The sequence below is a fragment of the Acipenser ruthenus genome, chromosome 42 (assembly GCF_902713425.1).
Source record: "Acipenser ruthenus chromosome 42, fAciRut3.2 maternal haplotype, whole genome shotgun sequence".
NCBI classification, from domain to species: Eukaryota; Metazoa; Chordata; class Actinopteri; order Acipenseriformes; family Acipenseridae; genus Acipenser; species Acipenser ruthenus.
In genome coordinates, this window is record NC_081230.1 from 10,043,143 (window position 1) to 10,057,998 (window position 14,856).

General features: G+C 47.1%; 2 protein-coding genes across 6 annotated transcripts in view; both read left to right on the forward strand.

The window, feature by feature from the left end:
* LOC131709229 (inactive dipeptidyl peptidase 10-like) overlaps positions 1-8,956 on the forward strand; it is an 18,076-nt gene extending 9,120 nt beyond the window's left edge. For 2 of the 4 annotated variants that reach the window (XM_059011362.1, XM_059011361.1), the window contains exons 8-26: positions 455-575; positions 947-1,101; positions 1,232-1,329; positions 2,368-2,491; positions 2,675-2,713; positions 3,024-3,131; positions 3,443-3,534; positions 3,839-3,886; positions 4,013-4,131; positions 4,245-4,292; positions 4,444-4,542; positions 4,641-4,707; positions 5,299-5,493; positions 5,920-5,974; positions 6,121-6,220; positions 6,555-6,613; positions 6,730-6,802; positions 7,282-7,355; positions 7,451-8,956. In XM_059011362.1, coding sequence (XP_058867345.1) covers positions 455-575; positions 947-1,101; positions 1,232-1,329; positions 2,368-2,491; positions 2,675-2,713; positions 3,024-3,131; positions 3,443-3,534; positions 3,839-3,886; positions 4,013-4,131; positions 4,245-4,292; positions 4,444-4,542; positions 4,641-4,707; positions 5,299-5,493; positions 5,920-5,974; positions 6,121-6,220; positions 6,555-6,613; positions 6,730-6,802; positions 7,282-7,355; positions 7,451-7,588 — 1,812 coding nt within the window. In that variant the 3' untranslated portion in view covers positions 7,589-8,956. The remainder of the gene's footprint in view (positions 1-454; positions 576-946; positions 1,102-1,231; positions 1,330-2,367; positions 2,492-2,674; positions 2,714-3,023; positions 3,132-3,442; positions 3,535-3,838; positions 3,887-4,012; positions 4,132-4,244; positions 4,293-4,443; positions 4,543-4,640; positions 4,708-5,298; positions 5,494-5,919; positions 5,975-6,120; positions 6,221-6,554; positions 6,614-6,729; positions 6,803-7,281; positions 7,356-7,450) is intronic. The other 2 variants (XM_059011363.1, XM_059011364.1) reach the window with 2 other exon arrangements.
* A 905-nt stretch (positions 8,957-9,861) lies between these two features.
* On the forward strand, positions 9,862-13,767 carry LOC117971069 (protein canopy homolog 2-like). Of its 2 annotated transcripts, none has more exons than XM_034919044.2 (6): positions 9,862-10,037; positions 11,125-11,235; positions 11,633-11,748; positions 12,287-12,484; positions 12,849-12,945; positions 13,370-13,767. In XM_034919044.2, the coding sequence occupies exons 2-6, from the start codon at positions 11,139-11,141 to the stop codon at positions 13,411-13,413; spliced, it is 552 nt and encodes a 183-aa protein (XP_034774935.2). In that variant the 5' UTR covers positions 9,862-10,037; positions 11,125-11,138; the 3' UTR covers positions 13,414-13,767. The 2 variants fall into 2 exon arrangements, with proteins under 2 accessions (XP_034774935.2, XP_058867349.1); XM_059011366.1 differs by lacking the exon at positions 9,862-10,037 and adding an exon at positions 10,061-10,546.
* Positions 13,768-14,856: the final 1,089 nt, after the last annotated feature.

Consider the following 14,856-nt stretch of genomic DNA (forward strand, 5'->3'; position numbering starts at 1 on the left):
TGCTGCACATTTTGCGGCATGCTGTATTTTGTGAATTCAATTACTGAATGTTTCTCGCCAGCAAACATTTCAGGTTTTACAAAATTGTAATGCGCTTCCTGTTACAACAGCCAAGGCTTTGAAAAACCTTTCCTTTTACTGCATCAATTTTAGGATTGAGACATCATTTAAAAAAAAAAAAAAAACCTATTTGAACATAATCTAGATCTTTTATTTAACATCATGTAATCAAAGAGACTACAAAATGATCTTGCAAAAAAAAAAAAAGGCTACCAAAGCAATAATAGTTTTGGGCATACAGTATATATAGATAGATAGATAGATAGATAGATATAGATATTGAAGTAACAGCATAGTAGAAGTCAGTAGCAGATCCAGCTCATGATGGTTAACAGAAGTGAGACTGGTTCATTTCACATGGCTGTAGCGCTCAGCTGTCTTACCTGGGTTTCAGGTGTATGTCTTTGAGAACAATATCTACTACCAGCCCGACGCGTCCAGCAGCGCCCAGCGCCTCGTCTCCACCGGCAAGGAAGGGGTTCTTCTCAACGGGGTCTCCGACTGGCTGTACGAAGGTAGCCCCCTCTGCATTGTAAAGCACAGAGAGCTAATGGTCAAGCATATTAATAAACATGGCAAACCAGGGTAAATGCAGAGTATAAGCATGGTCAAAAGTGCAAAAATATAGTTAAAATCAAACTGTTCTAAGGGTGCAGGGGGCAGTGAAGTGCAGCTGCAATATGGTAGTTTCTTCTCAGCTTTAAAACAATTAAACAGTTTGAGTGAGCTCTGAATAAAGTGCCCTCGATTTGATCATCTTTAGGTTTTACTTGAAGTTCAGCGTCACTGTCGCGACGCTGGCGTCTGCAGTACGGAGTCAGCAGTGTTTAAAATGGAAACGTGAGATAATCTTCACCTGTGTGTCTCTCTGTTTGCTGATTGGCAGAGGAGGTGCTCCAATCATACGCAGCGCACTGGTGGTCAGGTGACGGGGCGCGGCTGGCCTATCTGACCATAAACAACTCGGCCACGCCCAACATGGAAATACCTCACTTCCTGGGCGGAGCCTACCCTTCCAGCAGCCGCTACCCCTACCCCAAAGTGAGTCGGCTGCAGTGACACCACTGAACTGCTGCAAGCAGAAATAGCGGCAGTGATGATAATAATGATAATAATGCATTCACCGTGGCTGAAGCGCTGGAGTAGTGATGCGTCTCTGTTGCTCTTTCAGGCAGGCCAGCCCATCCCCACAGTCAGGCTCTTCGTGGTGAACCTGTACGGATTGGCGCACACACTGGAGCTCATCCCTCCAGACTCCTTCAGGACCAGGTGCTGTGAGGAAGCTGCAGCCCTGCCTCTGCCACTGTGGCTGCAGCTGCTGTATCATTGACTGGAGGCTGGCTCTGTGTAGGAGCCTCAGTGGGGCCAGTTTCATTGAGACCCAGAAACTCATTTTACTCTGACACCCATGCTTTACCATGCTGTCACTGTGCTTCATTACACTTTTACAATGGGAAACTTTTATAAGGGTTAGTTTACCATGGTTTGTTTTTTAATATGCTTTACCATACTTCTCTGTGCTTTACAATGCTTCCCTATGCTTTACCAGACCTCTCTGTGCTTTACAATGCTTCCCTATGCTTTACCAGACCTCTCTGTGCTTTACAATGCTTCTCTATGCTTTACCAGACCTCTCTGTGCTTTACAATGCTTCCCTATGCTTTACCACACCTCACTGTGCTTTACAATGCTTCCCTATGCTTTACCACACCTCTCTGTGCTTTACAATGCTTCCCTATGCTTTACCACACCTCTCTGTGCTTTACAATGCTTCCTTGTGCTTTCCCATACCTCTCTGTGCTTTACAATGCTTCCCTATGCTTTACCACACCTCTCTGTGCTTTACAATGCTTCCCTATGCTTTACCACACCTCTCTGTGCTTTACAATGCTTCCTTGTGCTTTCCCATACCTCTCTGTGCTTTACAATGCTTCCCTATGCTTTACCAGACCTCTCTGTGGTTTACAATGCTTCCTTATGCTGTGCTTTACAATGCTTGCCTGCGCTTTACCACACCTCTCTGTGCTTTACAATGCTTCCCTATGCTTTACCAGACCTCTCTGTGCTTTACAATGCTTCCCTATGCTTTACCATGCTGTCACTGTGCTTTACAATGCTTCCCTATGCTTTACCAGACCTCTCTGTGCTTTACAATGCTTCCCTATGCTTTACCAGACCTCTCTGTGGTTTACAATGCTTCCTTATGCTGTGCTTTACAATGCTTGCCTGCGCTTTACCATGCTGTGTCATACTTTGCTATGCCTGTACTGTGGTACATTTTAAGGCACATGTTTTGTTTTGATGCAGAGAGTACTACCTTTCTATGGTGAAGTGGATCAGCAGCACCAGTCTGGCAGTGCGATGGTTAACCCGTCCCCAGAGCCAATCAGCGCTCACCATCTGCGAGGCCACCACGGGGGCATGCCTGGAGGTGAGAGGTCAGAGTTCAAGGGGTCACCCTGACCCTGTACAGCTTCTTAACTCATTTCAATTAAAAAAAAGGTGTTTCTGACTTAAATATTTTTGTGTCTGTTTTCCACAGTGCTTTTAAAATTCAAATAGCCTTTAAAAACGTTTTTTTGTTCATTAGTTATTTCTCCTCCTAACTCTTTAGAAACACAAAATGACCTCAGATGCCTGGATCACTAAACAGGTAAAACACTATTTAATATCATTTCTTATTGACCTTGGGGTTTTTTTTGTAGCCATTAATTCGAGGTCATTTCTCGAAGTCTGTTTAATCTCTAAAACGTTACGTTCATAATGTACTACTGTAGAACACAAGGCATTGAAAAACACTCCTCAGCTCTAGTTTCTTTTTCGAAAACTAGCACGGTTGAGTTTTTAACGCAGAACACAACAGTTTTACTGCAGGTTAACCCACGCGTGTATCCGGGCTCTGTCGGTGGTATTTATTTACAGCCCCTGGCTTTAAAAACACTGCAATGCCTCTGCTTCCCCAGCAGGAGGAGCCCTTGTTCTCCCAGGACGGCTCCACGTTCTTTCTGACTCTCCCGGTGAAGCAGGGAGCCAGGGGGGAGTTCCAGCACATCGCCCTGCTCAGCACCCAGGTAAGAACCCTCTCCCTGCCATAGCCCTGTCAGCAGGGTATAGGGGTAGGGGTAGGAGGGGACTGCGAGTTGCGTAGGTGAAGCATATCGTGCAACGCTACACTGCAGCCTCTCCATCAGCCCGGAGGAGTCTTTTCAGAAGCAGAGAGTCTCTTGAATAGATAAGTGAAGAGGGTGCTCTGAATATAATTCAGAGTGAGAAAGCAAGCGCTCGATTCCTTGTGTACCTTCAGGGGTTAGTAAAGTGCAGTGAAGCATTGTAAATACACAGTACAGTAGAGACTGCTTCCCCTCCCTCCCTCTCTCTGCAGGCTGCAGCCCCCATGACCCCCTCTCGCTTCTTGACGTCTGGAAACTGGGACGTGACGTCCCTCTGCGCGCTTGACGAGCGGCGCGGAAAAATGTACGGGAATATCAGGAACCGGGAATTGAGGAAACGCATGTGATTGAGATGGAGAGTAGACATCAGCACTCAGCACTGGGTTAAAGCAGAGACTGCACGAGTTCTAATCCAGCTCAGGGATCGACTCGATCAGCCAGTACACCCTGCCAGGATAAACCACAGTATTTAACACCTGGTTTTAATTATTTTACAGCTGGATTTCATTAGAGCATTTTGCATCAACCACTTATTTTTAGGGTATGCGATAATCACGGACTGAAGCCACCTGCCATCCCCTTTAATTCCATTTCCTGTCTCCCTGCAGCTACTTCCTGAGTACAGAGAACTCTCCACGGAGCCGACACCTGTACAGGTGAGTGTGGAATCTCACAGAGACTCTAAATTACTAAATGACCAAATAATAATAATAATAATAATAATAATAATAATAATCGTTATAATCATGATTCACTCCAGCAGCCTGTGCTTCTGTCCGCAGCGTGGACGTAGCTGGGGTGTTCCGGAGGGCCTGTGTGACCTGTGACCTCATCGCTGACTGCACATTCTTCAGAGCGCAGTTCAGCCCCAACATGACCAGCTTCACGCTGCACTGCGGAGGTGAGGGGGCAGGGAGCTGTGGGGCTCTGCTAACTCTATATTCTCATTCATTCCCTGATTGTTGAGTGATTGACAGCGTGACCCCCCCCCCCCCCCCCACCTTGTCTTTGCAGGACCGGGGGTCCCCAAGGTCTCCGTGCACCAGACTGACGACCCCAGCAGTGAGTCCTGAAGTGGGGAGGGGGGAGGGGGGTGGGTGAGGTGTAGAGGGGGCGGGTTGAAGCAAGCTCTAGTGCACACGATAACTTCCCTTTACCCTTTACCACGGTCACATGAGATTCACCGTGCCGTTCTGACGTGCTCCTCTCTCAGATTACTTCATCCTGGAAGACAATGAGGCCCTGGAGGAGGCACTGAGGAGGAAGAGGCTTCCAGAGACGGAGTTCCAGACCATCCCCGCGGACAGCTACGGTAAAAAAAAAAAAACCTGTCGTTCTGAGCAGCCGGCTGCATCTCCCTCGTGGTTGTGTGTTCTTTTCATGAGCTGCTCCCCCCTGCTTGCCTTGCAGATCTGCAGCTGAAGCTGTCCCTGCCAGTGGGGTACAAGGACCGAGTGCACCCCCTCCTCCTCGTTGTGTAAGCAGCCGTCCTCCTGCCACAGATAGCGGGCAGGCCTTTGTTGTTCGTATTGACTGACTCTGTAGGTCAGTTCAGAGCGGGGGGGGGGGGGGGGGGGGTGGGTGGGAGGGGGAGGGATATGAAACACGTCCAATTGAACAAATAATTCCATCAGTGAAGTGAATTGAGAGCTTGAGTTGGAATGAAAACCGGAAGACCCCCGCGGTCCCTCGAGGGCCGGAGTAGAGGGTATATACAGCAGTAAAAATCATTATTATTATTATGATGATGATGATGATGATGCTTGTAATTGTGATTTGGTTCTGAGATAACGGCAGGATGCTGTTTCTGAAGGTTTATGCATTCCCAGTTGTCTATAATTACAGCGTGATGCCAGAATGCATGCTGTAAAGGAGATAAGAGGCGACCAAGTTAAAATAATCCTCCCACTTTAAACATTTCAAAGGGATATGCAATCAGAACTCCACTGCAAACCGCAGCTGATATGCCTCCTACAGCACTGCCAGTTACACAGTGTTCCTGTTCGCAGTTGCACTGACTGGTGGAACCTCTTGTGTCTTCTCTTTGTTTCCCGGGTGCCCTATTCAGTGACGGCACTCCGGGGAGTCAGTCCGTGACGGAACAGTTCACGCTGGACTGGGCCTCGGTTCTGTCCAGCTCTCTCGGGGCGGTTCTGGCCCGGCTGGATGGCAGGGGGAGCGGGAACCAGGGCCAGAAGCTGCAGCAGGCGGTCCGGCAGAAACTGGGATCGGCCGAGGTCAAGGACCACCTGAGAGCAGTGGAGTAGGTCCAACAGCAGGGGGCGCTGTTCTGCCCATTTGTGGAAATTTACTTCAGAGCTGTCTTATATCATTATTATTATTATTTATTTATTAGGCAGACGCCTTTATCCAAGGTGACTTACAGGTGTTACAGGGCAGCACAGGGTTACAATGCAAGCTTCATATTTAAACACAGTGTAGTTTACAGTCAGTGCAAATAATACTACTAGAATACAATATGAAGTAGGATGCAGCAAGTTAGGATTACAACACGTTATATCTACAAAGACATAGTGGCAGTGCAATAGTGCAAGGATAGCGCATCAGCCGAGGATCCAGGAACGTGGTGCTGAGGGCAGGAAAGTCTTCATTCCCAAAGCCCACTGCACAGCTCTCCTTCTAAGAATTGAATGCATGATAATGTGCTGGTATTAATTTCTTATTGCAGGTGGTTGATACAGCAGCCTTACATCGACCACACAAGGATTGCTCTGTATGGGAAGGTACGGCATTTATTGCATTGCAGTTTGATTCATTCCAGAAAGAGTTCTGGATGCAAATGAGCCTGCAGAGTTGGCACGGCGTCCTCTGCAGGTTTTCTTCTAATTGACACTGATAAGATTGTTTTTTTTTATTTTTTTTTTTTCAGGCGTACGGTGGATATTTAACTCTTAAGATGCTGGCAGCGACAGATGGTCAGTTTAAATGTGCGGCTGCGTTCGCTCCTATCACTGACTTCAGTCTCTACGGTGAGTCGCTGATGCTTTTAAACCTCTCTAAACAGAGAAATACAGTTTCATAAACAAACTGCAGCAATGCTAACTCGCAGCGTCTTTCGCTTCCTCTTAACGGAAAGTCACATTGGGGCCTTTTTTTTTTTTCACCTGTGCTCTATAGCGAATGAAATGAAACGGCACTGGGCAGTTAGCTGCAGGAACCCAGACTTGAACCCAGAGCATCCCTTTAGCTGACGAACGAATGAGAGAAACCTCGATCTCGCAGCAGCAGAGCTCAAAACATTATTACAGGTCAAAGAAAAGTAACACGGTCGTGTTTTTTCTTTTTTGTTTCTGTGGTGTACAGACGCAGCGTTTTCTGAGCGCTATCTCGGCCTGCCTTCCAAGGAGGACGGTTTGTACGCAGTAAGTGTCGTGTGAATTGACTGTGTCGCGCGGTCCTGCGCTGTGCCGTGCTTCTCAGCACGCTCTCCCTGCTCCCCGCCTGCATTAACAGCACTCCCACGCGTGTTCATTTCCAGGCTGCCTCGCTGCTAGAGGAGGCTCACAGACTGAGAGACGAGCGTTTCCTTCTGATCCACGGCACTGCAGACGGTGAGTCAGGTCTCTGAGCGGCTGATTCTCATTGGGGTGCGCTGAGGAATACTACAGCAGAGAGAGAGAGAGAGAGAGAGGCTGGTCACTTCACAGCTCTGCGCACACCCCCTTTGATTCATGGCTCAAGGGAGTTGAATTCATGACAGTAGCTCCATCTAGAGGCAGCAAGAGGCAGCTCACCCTCCTCTTCAATCCCTGAAACAGGTTTGGCGATATGTATCAGTCTCCGATCATATTAACTCTTTCATGCATATTGTAAAGGCTTGGCAGAATCTATTTCCAGCTGTGAATTTCTTAATTCTTTTAATTGCATTTCGCCCCCTCTGCGATGCTGATCGATCTCACCATTGTATATGTGCAGTATGTGTGTGTATATATATATATGTATATATATGACTGCCTGTAGTAATCGTGGAGGGCCGGCATGGCGTGGAGGTGTAACAGTGTGTGTGTTGATCTGTGTGTCTCTCCTGCAGCCAGTGTTCATTTCCAGCACACTGCAGAGCTCCTCCACAGCCTGGTCACGGTGGACTCCAATTACACACTACAGGTGCGCACCCCAAGCATGCCGGCAAAGAGGCTTTCCAACCGCTGTGTCTCCTGTGCTGTGCCGAACCAAATCCGCTGCTGTTGTTGTTGTTGCAGATCCACCCCGACGAGGGTCACGCGCTCCAATCGGACCGGAGCCGGCAGCACCTGATCAGAACCCTGGTCCGATACTTCCTGGGCTGCCTGCAGAACCCGCGGAGGAGATCTTCAGAGCGACAAGAGGACGAGTACTGAACGGGCCAGGCTGAACTGGACCCGCACAGAACTCTGACAGGAACCAGTCCCAGCCCTTCGCAGACTCTCCCAACGGTGACCGTTGAAACATCAGGGAGCAGGGTTCAAATTATACCGGGGGCCAGCCAGCCCGAGCCAAATCTTATCTATACAAGTCAAGTGCATCAGCCACTCAGTCAGTAGCAATGCCAAGTGAAACACTGACCCCCTTTGTGATAAAATACCCTAAAAGTCATCACAACCCTGAATGATCTAAAGGGCTCTCGTGTTTTATACACAAGACCCGCCCCCCCCCCACACACACACACACACACACACAGCTCCAAACCTTGGTGGTCAGCCACGACTGCATGTTGACCACTGCACAGGTCAACGTGGCTCGCTCCATTATCACTCTTTTATGTGCACTGGAAAGCAATACAGATATTTGATTTTATTTTTTTAAACGGCTGGGGAAAACATCGGGTGGGTGAAACAGCAATCGCCAGCAACAGAGACATCGCAAGCAACACCCCATACACAACTCCAGAGTGAAGAAGGAGGCAGAAACACTGCTGGGACTGGGAATTCTACAAGTCCTCTATTTTCCTGTACAAAGGGATCCTTCTCCAGTGTACCGTTTTCAGTATTTCCCAGTTTGTTTTTTTGATGTGCAAGTCGGACAGCATAAACCAAGAGGGAGCGTTGTGCTTCGATTGCTCTAAAAACACGCAGGTGTCTTGTGTCAGCATGCATTTCGTTAGGGTAGCATGGATCAGCTGTCAGTCTGGATCAGGGTCTGGGTCAACTCCTGTTTAAAATCAGTTATAATTCCCATTCCCTTTTCATCAATTCCAAAACAGAATTGAAATGAACAGCGTTCAGTTCAAACGAGCTTCTCACAGACGGTGGCAGAGAATCACTTCAACTGAAGTCGCTGTTAGTCAGACAGTTACACTGGCTTCAAATGACAGCAGTTGAATGATTGCAGTGATTATTATGACGTCTCTAAATGAGGATTGAGGATTGATTTTAGAATTGGAATTGAGGATTGATTTTAGAATTGGAATTGAGGATTGATTTTAGAATTGGAATTGGAATCCAGAGATCGACCCGACCCTGGTTTGGACTCGCGGGGTTAGGTTGCTGTACCTGGACTGTGTTTTATATTTTTCACTAAATGCCAGCATCATATTACTGGACCTTGAAATGCATTACTTCCCTCCTTCTATACGAGAATGCAGGAGTTGTTTTTGATGTTGCTGTAAACAGGAATGAATACACTTTATATATGTAACAGTGATGCATGAGCAGGAATGGAAGGCCCTTTTTGATATGCCTTTATGACAATGCCTTACGATTTTCAATAAAGTTTTACTTTGTTCTATAAAAGGGCGCCGTGTTTTTGATGTATTTTGTTTTGTTATTATTTAACACGCATTCCCCTTTTCAGAGACGCACTGCAGAGTCCACCGGCTCATTCTAGACAGCTGTCATTCTTTCCCTTGCAGTTGAAATAAACCGCGTCAGGTGAGAGGAGTCGTTCATGCAGGGGGTCCAGCAAACAGCCTTGCCCCCCGTGGGCTGGAGTGACCCTCCACCTGACCAGCGAGGTGTCAGCTGACTGACTAAATGTATTTTCTGAATCTACACTTTTCAACCAATAAAGATGCAGAGAGTATTACATCAACCAATGAGAGGGCAATACTGGTGTTAGCTACAGTATCAGCAGGGCTGGGGTCAATTCCTTTTAAAATCCATTCCAGATTCCAATTCCAGTTCCCTTTTAATCAATTCCAGATTCCAATTCCCTTTTAATCGATTCCAATACCTTCAAAATAATTCCTGGAATTGGAATGGATTATGTAAAAGGGAAAGGTTTTTTTTTTGCCCCAAAAGTTCCCTTTTTCTCAGTCACGCGATGCTTGAAAAGTGCCCCTTTTTTTCTCAATGAGATCCTGCCCTTTTAATGTCCTCTGCACGTCACTGACTCCACACACACACACACACACGCATTGCATTATTTTAACGAGGTCGTTTCGTTCATGATAAACGCAGGCCAATCTGGGAGCCAATCGTGTGTTTCGTGAAGTGATATGCAGCTCCCCCGCGAGTTCGGAAAGCACGCGTGGAAGCGCCACGCAGCAGCCGGCGTCGGGGACCTCAGAAAAGTGTAGGCAGTCTCAAAGATCGCCTGTCTACAGAGTGAACAGATATTAAACCTCCTACATCTATTTAAAATAATAATAATAATAATAATAATAAAGCAGAGCTGGTTTTTCGTTTTATTGGACAGCACGGCATCGTGTTTGTTGGCTGTACTCGCTGAATCGGCTTTATAAGAATGATTTCTTATTTCTGGTATGCGATCTGGTTGCCCCGCCCCCTCGAATGTGCTGCTACGTCACCAGGTTGTAGAACGCGTCGGAGCGCTCCGAATCGAGCAGGCATTGTTTGTATTGATGATCTAGTAAGTCGCTCTTTCTGGGCAAATATTTAACTGGTTTTTTTGTTGCTGTCATTAAAATATCTTACTGTTTGAGTTTTGCGTGACGCAACAACAGCTTAGTAAATGTGTTTCACACGGATGGTTTGTACTGTAATGAATTAATTATTATTATTTTAGAAGCCGTGATGAAATTCTTGTAATTTCCAAAGATACGCAATAACTAACCTGGGGGGGGTGGGGATATTTAACTTTTAAAATGAGAGATTAGTGCTAGTGTTGCTTTTAAATAAAAGGATCATTTTAAAATATATATGTGTAGCTTTTGATTAAACGGAGCGTTCTGGGGTCTCTTGATCAGAATGCTTCAGTAGCTACACGTGCAAACAACACAACTCGAACAAACACGTCGAGTATTCGGGATGAATATCTGTTTAACAAACGCTCTGGGACATTGCATTTAAAACACGGGTAACACTTTCGCCAGCATTGCTGTGGTGCTGCGTTGACAGGACAAGGCTCCAGTTAATAAGGTGGCATTTTTCTAAACTTTGATTTCTTTTAGTTTAACGAGTCATATCAAAAGGACTATTCATATATAATGTATTTAGTGACCTTTTTTTAACCAAATCAGGGGGGTTAAATGCTGTAGGGTTTTCCTGTGTTTATGAATGGCAGCGTTGTGTTTCATTGGCTAAACAGCCCGAGATCGAGTCGTGGTATTTATAAGCAGTGTATCGCCACAGCGTACAGTGTAACATTTTAACCACTGTACCGCAATGAGAAAAATTGAGTTTGTTTATACTAGAGTGACACTGTGGAGCTCCGTGGGGCGTGTAGGGCTCCACAGCCGGACGTTTTTCACGAACCAGCAGGGTTTAAAAACGTTTTGCACGAACCAGCAGGGTTTAAAAACGATTTTCACGAACCAGCAGGGTTTAAAAACGTTTTGCACGAACCAGCAGGGTTTAAAAACGTTTTGCACGAACCAGCAGGGTTTAAAAACGTTTTGCACGAAGCAGCAGGTGTTTTAAGAAGAACCCGTTTTGAGCAGCCAGCGCTCGACTCCTCTCGGACCTGAATGGGGTTAAACGGTTTTGTTATTTTGAAGGACCGGTCTGGGAGATGAAGACCTGTTTGATCGCGCTGTGCCTGTGCGCGGCGGCCGCCTTGCTGCTGCAGAGCGTGAACGGAAGGAGAGGCCAGGATCTGCACTGTGGAGGTACGGTCTGTATAGATAGATAGATATTAAAGATTTATAATGACATAAATATAAGAGAGGGATGGAAAAAAAGACTCCTGTCGCATAGCAGCGTCACCCATTCCAGGTTTTATAACCAGCTTGATTAGCCACATTGTACAGGTAACAAGCTCAGGTGGGTCTTATTAAACTGTGGAGCTCCAGAAGCAAACGTTTTGCTACGCAGCGGGAGTCTTCTTGCAATCACTGGGGTTCCATTGAAGCTGTACAGCCACATGCAGATTTGCCACAAAGGGAATGGCACGTTGATGCAGTACAGTAGTGAGCCCTGTAGGGGGGGTAGGAGAGACAGGATTGGTGAGACCTGTCCCCAGTCTGAACTGGTGTTCTCCCCGTGTCTGTCCCTCTGTCCCTGCAGCCTGCCGAGCCCTGGTGGATGAGATGGAGTGGGAGATATCTCAGATCGATCCCAAGAAAACGATTCAGGCAGGATCCTTCAGGATCAACCCGGACGGCAGCCAGTCCATCAGAGAGGTAGGGTCCCGTCTCCTCTGTGTGTCCCCCCACGGAAAACAAGACCCCCACTGCAGGGCAGTCTGATCCCTTCCAGATTTAAAATCTCCACACAGTAAAGCATGGAGTGGATCGAACTGCCGTGCAACGGGAGTCTTATTTCCGTCACTGAATCGTGAGGTCCACGGTGTGAGCCTTTCTCTCTCTGTCTGTCTCGACTAACTAGAATAAAACAGCACTAAAGTACAGATTTGCAAATGGCACAGAGGAGTAGGGTAGGTGACAGCAGCGGCTTCAGTTCTCCTGTGCTGCTAAATCTTTTTAGCAGTGTTCTGTGATGTTAGCTGGCAATGCGGGCGCACGTTCCTCCCCCAAAACTAGAACAGAAAGCTGCCTGCGATGCGTGAGGTTTCAGAGGTAAAGGGCGTTTACACCATGAACACCCTCCTCGCAGGTACGTGCCTCTGCTAGTCTTGCTCACAGAGCTGCGGAGGGCAGTAAAGACGGGGGGGGGTTTGGAGTCGAAGCTTGAACCCCTGCGGCTCCCCTCTCCACGCAGGTTCCCTTCGCTCGCTCCGAGTCCAGCCTGCTGGAGGTGATGGAGCGCGTCTGTGAGAAGATGTCGGAGTACGCTGAGAAGCAGGACCCCGGCTCTCAGCGCCCCTCCTACGAGCGGATCGTCTCCCGGGACGGCAAGAAGACGGACCTGTCGGGGAGCAGGTTCGACACGCGGGCCGCCGCCAGCCTCAAGTTCACTGTGAGTGGCACCTCTCCCTTGTGCAACGCAGGGACTCCCATTGCAAAGCAGTTAGACCCGTTCCTGGTTTTACTAGGAGTTTTAATCGGACGCACACCTGAGCTTGTTCTCTGTACACTGGGGCTGACTCGAGGGAGTAGAGGGGCTCCTACTGCACAGCAGATTCACCCATTCCAGGTTTTAGTATGTGCTTGGTTTAGCCCCAGTGTCTAGGTAACAAGCTCAGGTGTGTGTGTGCCTGACACACTCCCAGTGAAACCAGGAGTGGGTGGCGCTGCTGTGCAATAGGAGTCTTCTTGCCACCCCTGGGGAGTGCTTTGGGGTGGCAGGCTTGGTAAAGTCCTCCCTGTGTGTTCTGTTGCAGTGCGAGGCTATCGTGGAGAAGTACGAAGATGAGCTGATTGAGTTCTTCTCTCACGAAACGGAGAACGTCAAAGACAAGCTGTGCAGCAAGCGAACAGGTACACACAGCGGGCTTAGTCCTGGCTCTACTCGGGCTGGAAGTGAGACTCCCGCTGGGCAGCGGTTTGATCCATTCCTGGTTTTGGGTTTAGACAGACACCCCTGAGCTTGTTGCCTACACGCTGTGGATAATCACGCGGGTAGTGGAATGTGGAATGGGTGACGCTTGTGTGTGTGCGCGTGTGTGTGTGTGTGGTGCTGTGTGCGCGTGTGTGTGTGTGTGTGTGTGTGTGGTGCTCTGTGTGTGTGTGTGCGCGTGTGTGTGTGTGTGTGTCTTTTTCTCCCGGTTTGGATTGAAATATTCATTTAACATGTAATTACAAGCAGAGAGCTTAAAACAGAGCAGCACTTTCAACTCTGCTTTGTGTTCTGATGACTTTTAATTCACTGTTGATTCTTTCTTTCTTTCTTTCTTGGTTCCAGATCTCTGCGACCACGCTCTCCACATACCTCACGATGAGCTCTGAGGATGAGTTTTTCTCGTCGTCTAACAGAACCGGATCCATCCAGCTGACCCTTTTGCAAAACTGGTTCCAACAAACTGAGCCCAGAAGATCTGATCCAGCTCCAGCCAAAAAGAGTTTCCTCACCCCCCCTGCAGAATGAACTCGTTCTGCTTCACAAAGTCCAGTGAAACCTGTCGAAGCATGTTACGATAACATGCTGCATTACATGCCACAGCTTTACAGTTTTCCCAGAAACTGCAACATGTGACCTTTTGAAATCTAACTTGAAATACTGTACTGCTGTTCTGGCTTCCTTTGCGATATTTCTTTGATTTGATTTGCGTGATGTTAAATAAAATATCTAAATTATGTTCATATACTTTATTTTTTTTTAAATGATGTCTCAATCCTAAAATTCTGGGTGATGCAAGTCTTTTGGCAGCAGCTGCCTGTATTTCGTATTTGCACGGGTTTCTGCAATGGGGACGATCTCAAGGCTGCTCCTGCAATGCTGGCTGTAATTCTGAATGACAGCACAGTCTGAGCAAGGAAATGAGACCCAGAGACAGCTAGCGCGATTTTACAATACTGTGTATTTATCTTAATTTATCTGCGTGCGTGCGTCTATATATATATATACACACACACACACACACACATGCGCGGTCTGTATAGTTGCCGTGTGTTTCTAAGAGAAGGGGTAGCGTTATCGGAAACTCTGCATTCCATACCAGGATCGGTCATCTACCTGTTTCTGTCTGTCTGTTTCTTTTTTTTTTTTTAAGTGTCAAATTAAATGTGGATTGGATATCAAATCTGGTGTCTGTGTTTGCTTGATTTCTATCAATCGTTTGTGTTTGATTTTCTTTTCTTTCTTGATAACCAAGACACAAAGGCAAGACCTTTTCAGAAGCGTTTGCACCCTAGTCCCTGTGTAAAGGGTGCAAAGTCGGGGGATCTTCACTGGCAAGCAATCGCACAGACAGAACAAATAACTGAAGATTGAGATTTAGAAACGCTGCTCACAGGCATAGACGGGAATGGGCTTTAGGCTTCTCAGAGTCTCTCTCCAGCTATGAATTTAATTGGCTTTCATTCCTGCTGGTATTGTATTCTGGGAACGGGATGGGGAGAGAGGGGTTATGTTTTAGGGTGGCAATATTGAAGACTGACTGTATGTTTACAAAAAAAAAAACAACACGTAACCATTTCATGCATGAAATATTGAAAACACCTGAAACTTTATTTATGTGTTCATTTCAATTTGTTCCCATTGCATTATAAGTGGAGGGGGGGATTGCATCCTCATACGAGGCTGTCGTGTATTTATTTGCGTCATCCCCATGTCTCCATGCAAAGACTAGAGTTTTTGTTTTTTTTAATCTTCCCCATATGAGGTACAGCTGGGAGCTTCTTTCTGGGATAGTCGTGAAGGTCACGCTGCCCTGAAATCCTTTGCTGGAT

What these genes read in the sequence shown, in the direction of transcription:
- LOC117971069 (XM_034919044.2), top strand. Translation starts at nt 11,139, where the DNA reads ATGAAGACCTGTTTGATCGCGCTGTGCCTGTGCGCGGCGGCCGCCTTG. An exon ending in GCAGCCAGTCCATCAGAGAG is followed by an intron (nt 11,749 to 12,286) that starts GTAGGGTCCCGT and finishes CTCTCCACGCAG; the next exon opens with GTTCCCTTCGCTCGCTCCGA. An exon ending in CCGCCAGCCTCAAGTTCACT is followed by an intron (nt 12,485 to 12,848) that starts GTGAGTGGCACC and finishes GTTCTGTTGCAG; the next exon opens with TGCGAGGCTATCGTGGAGAA.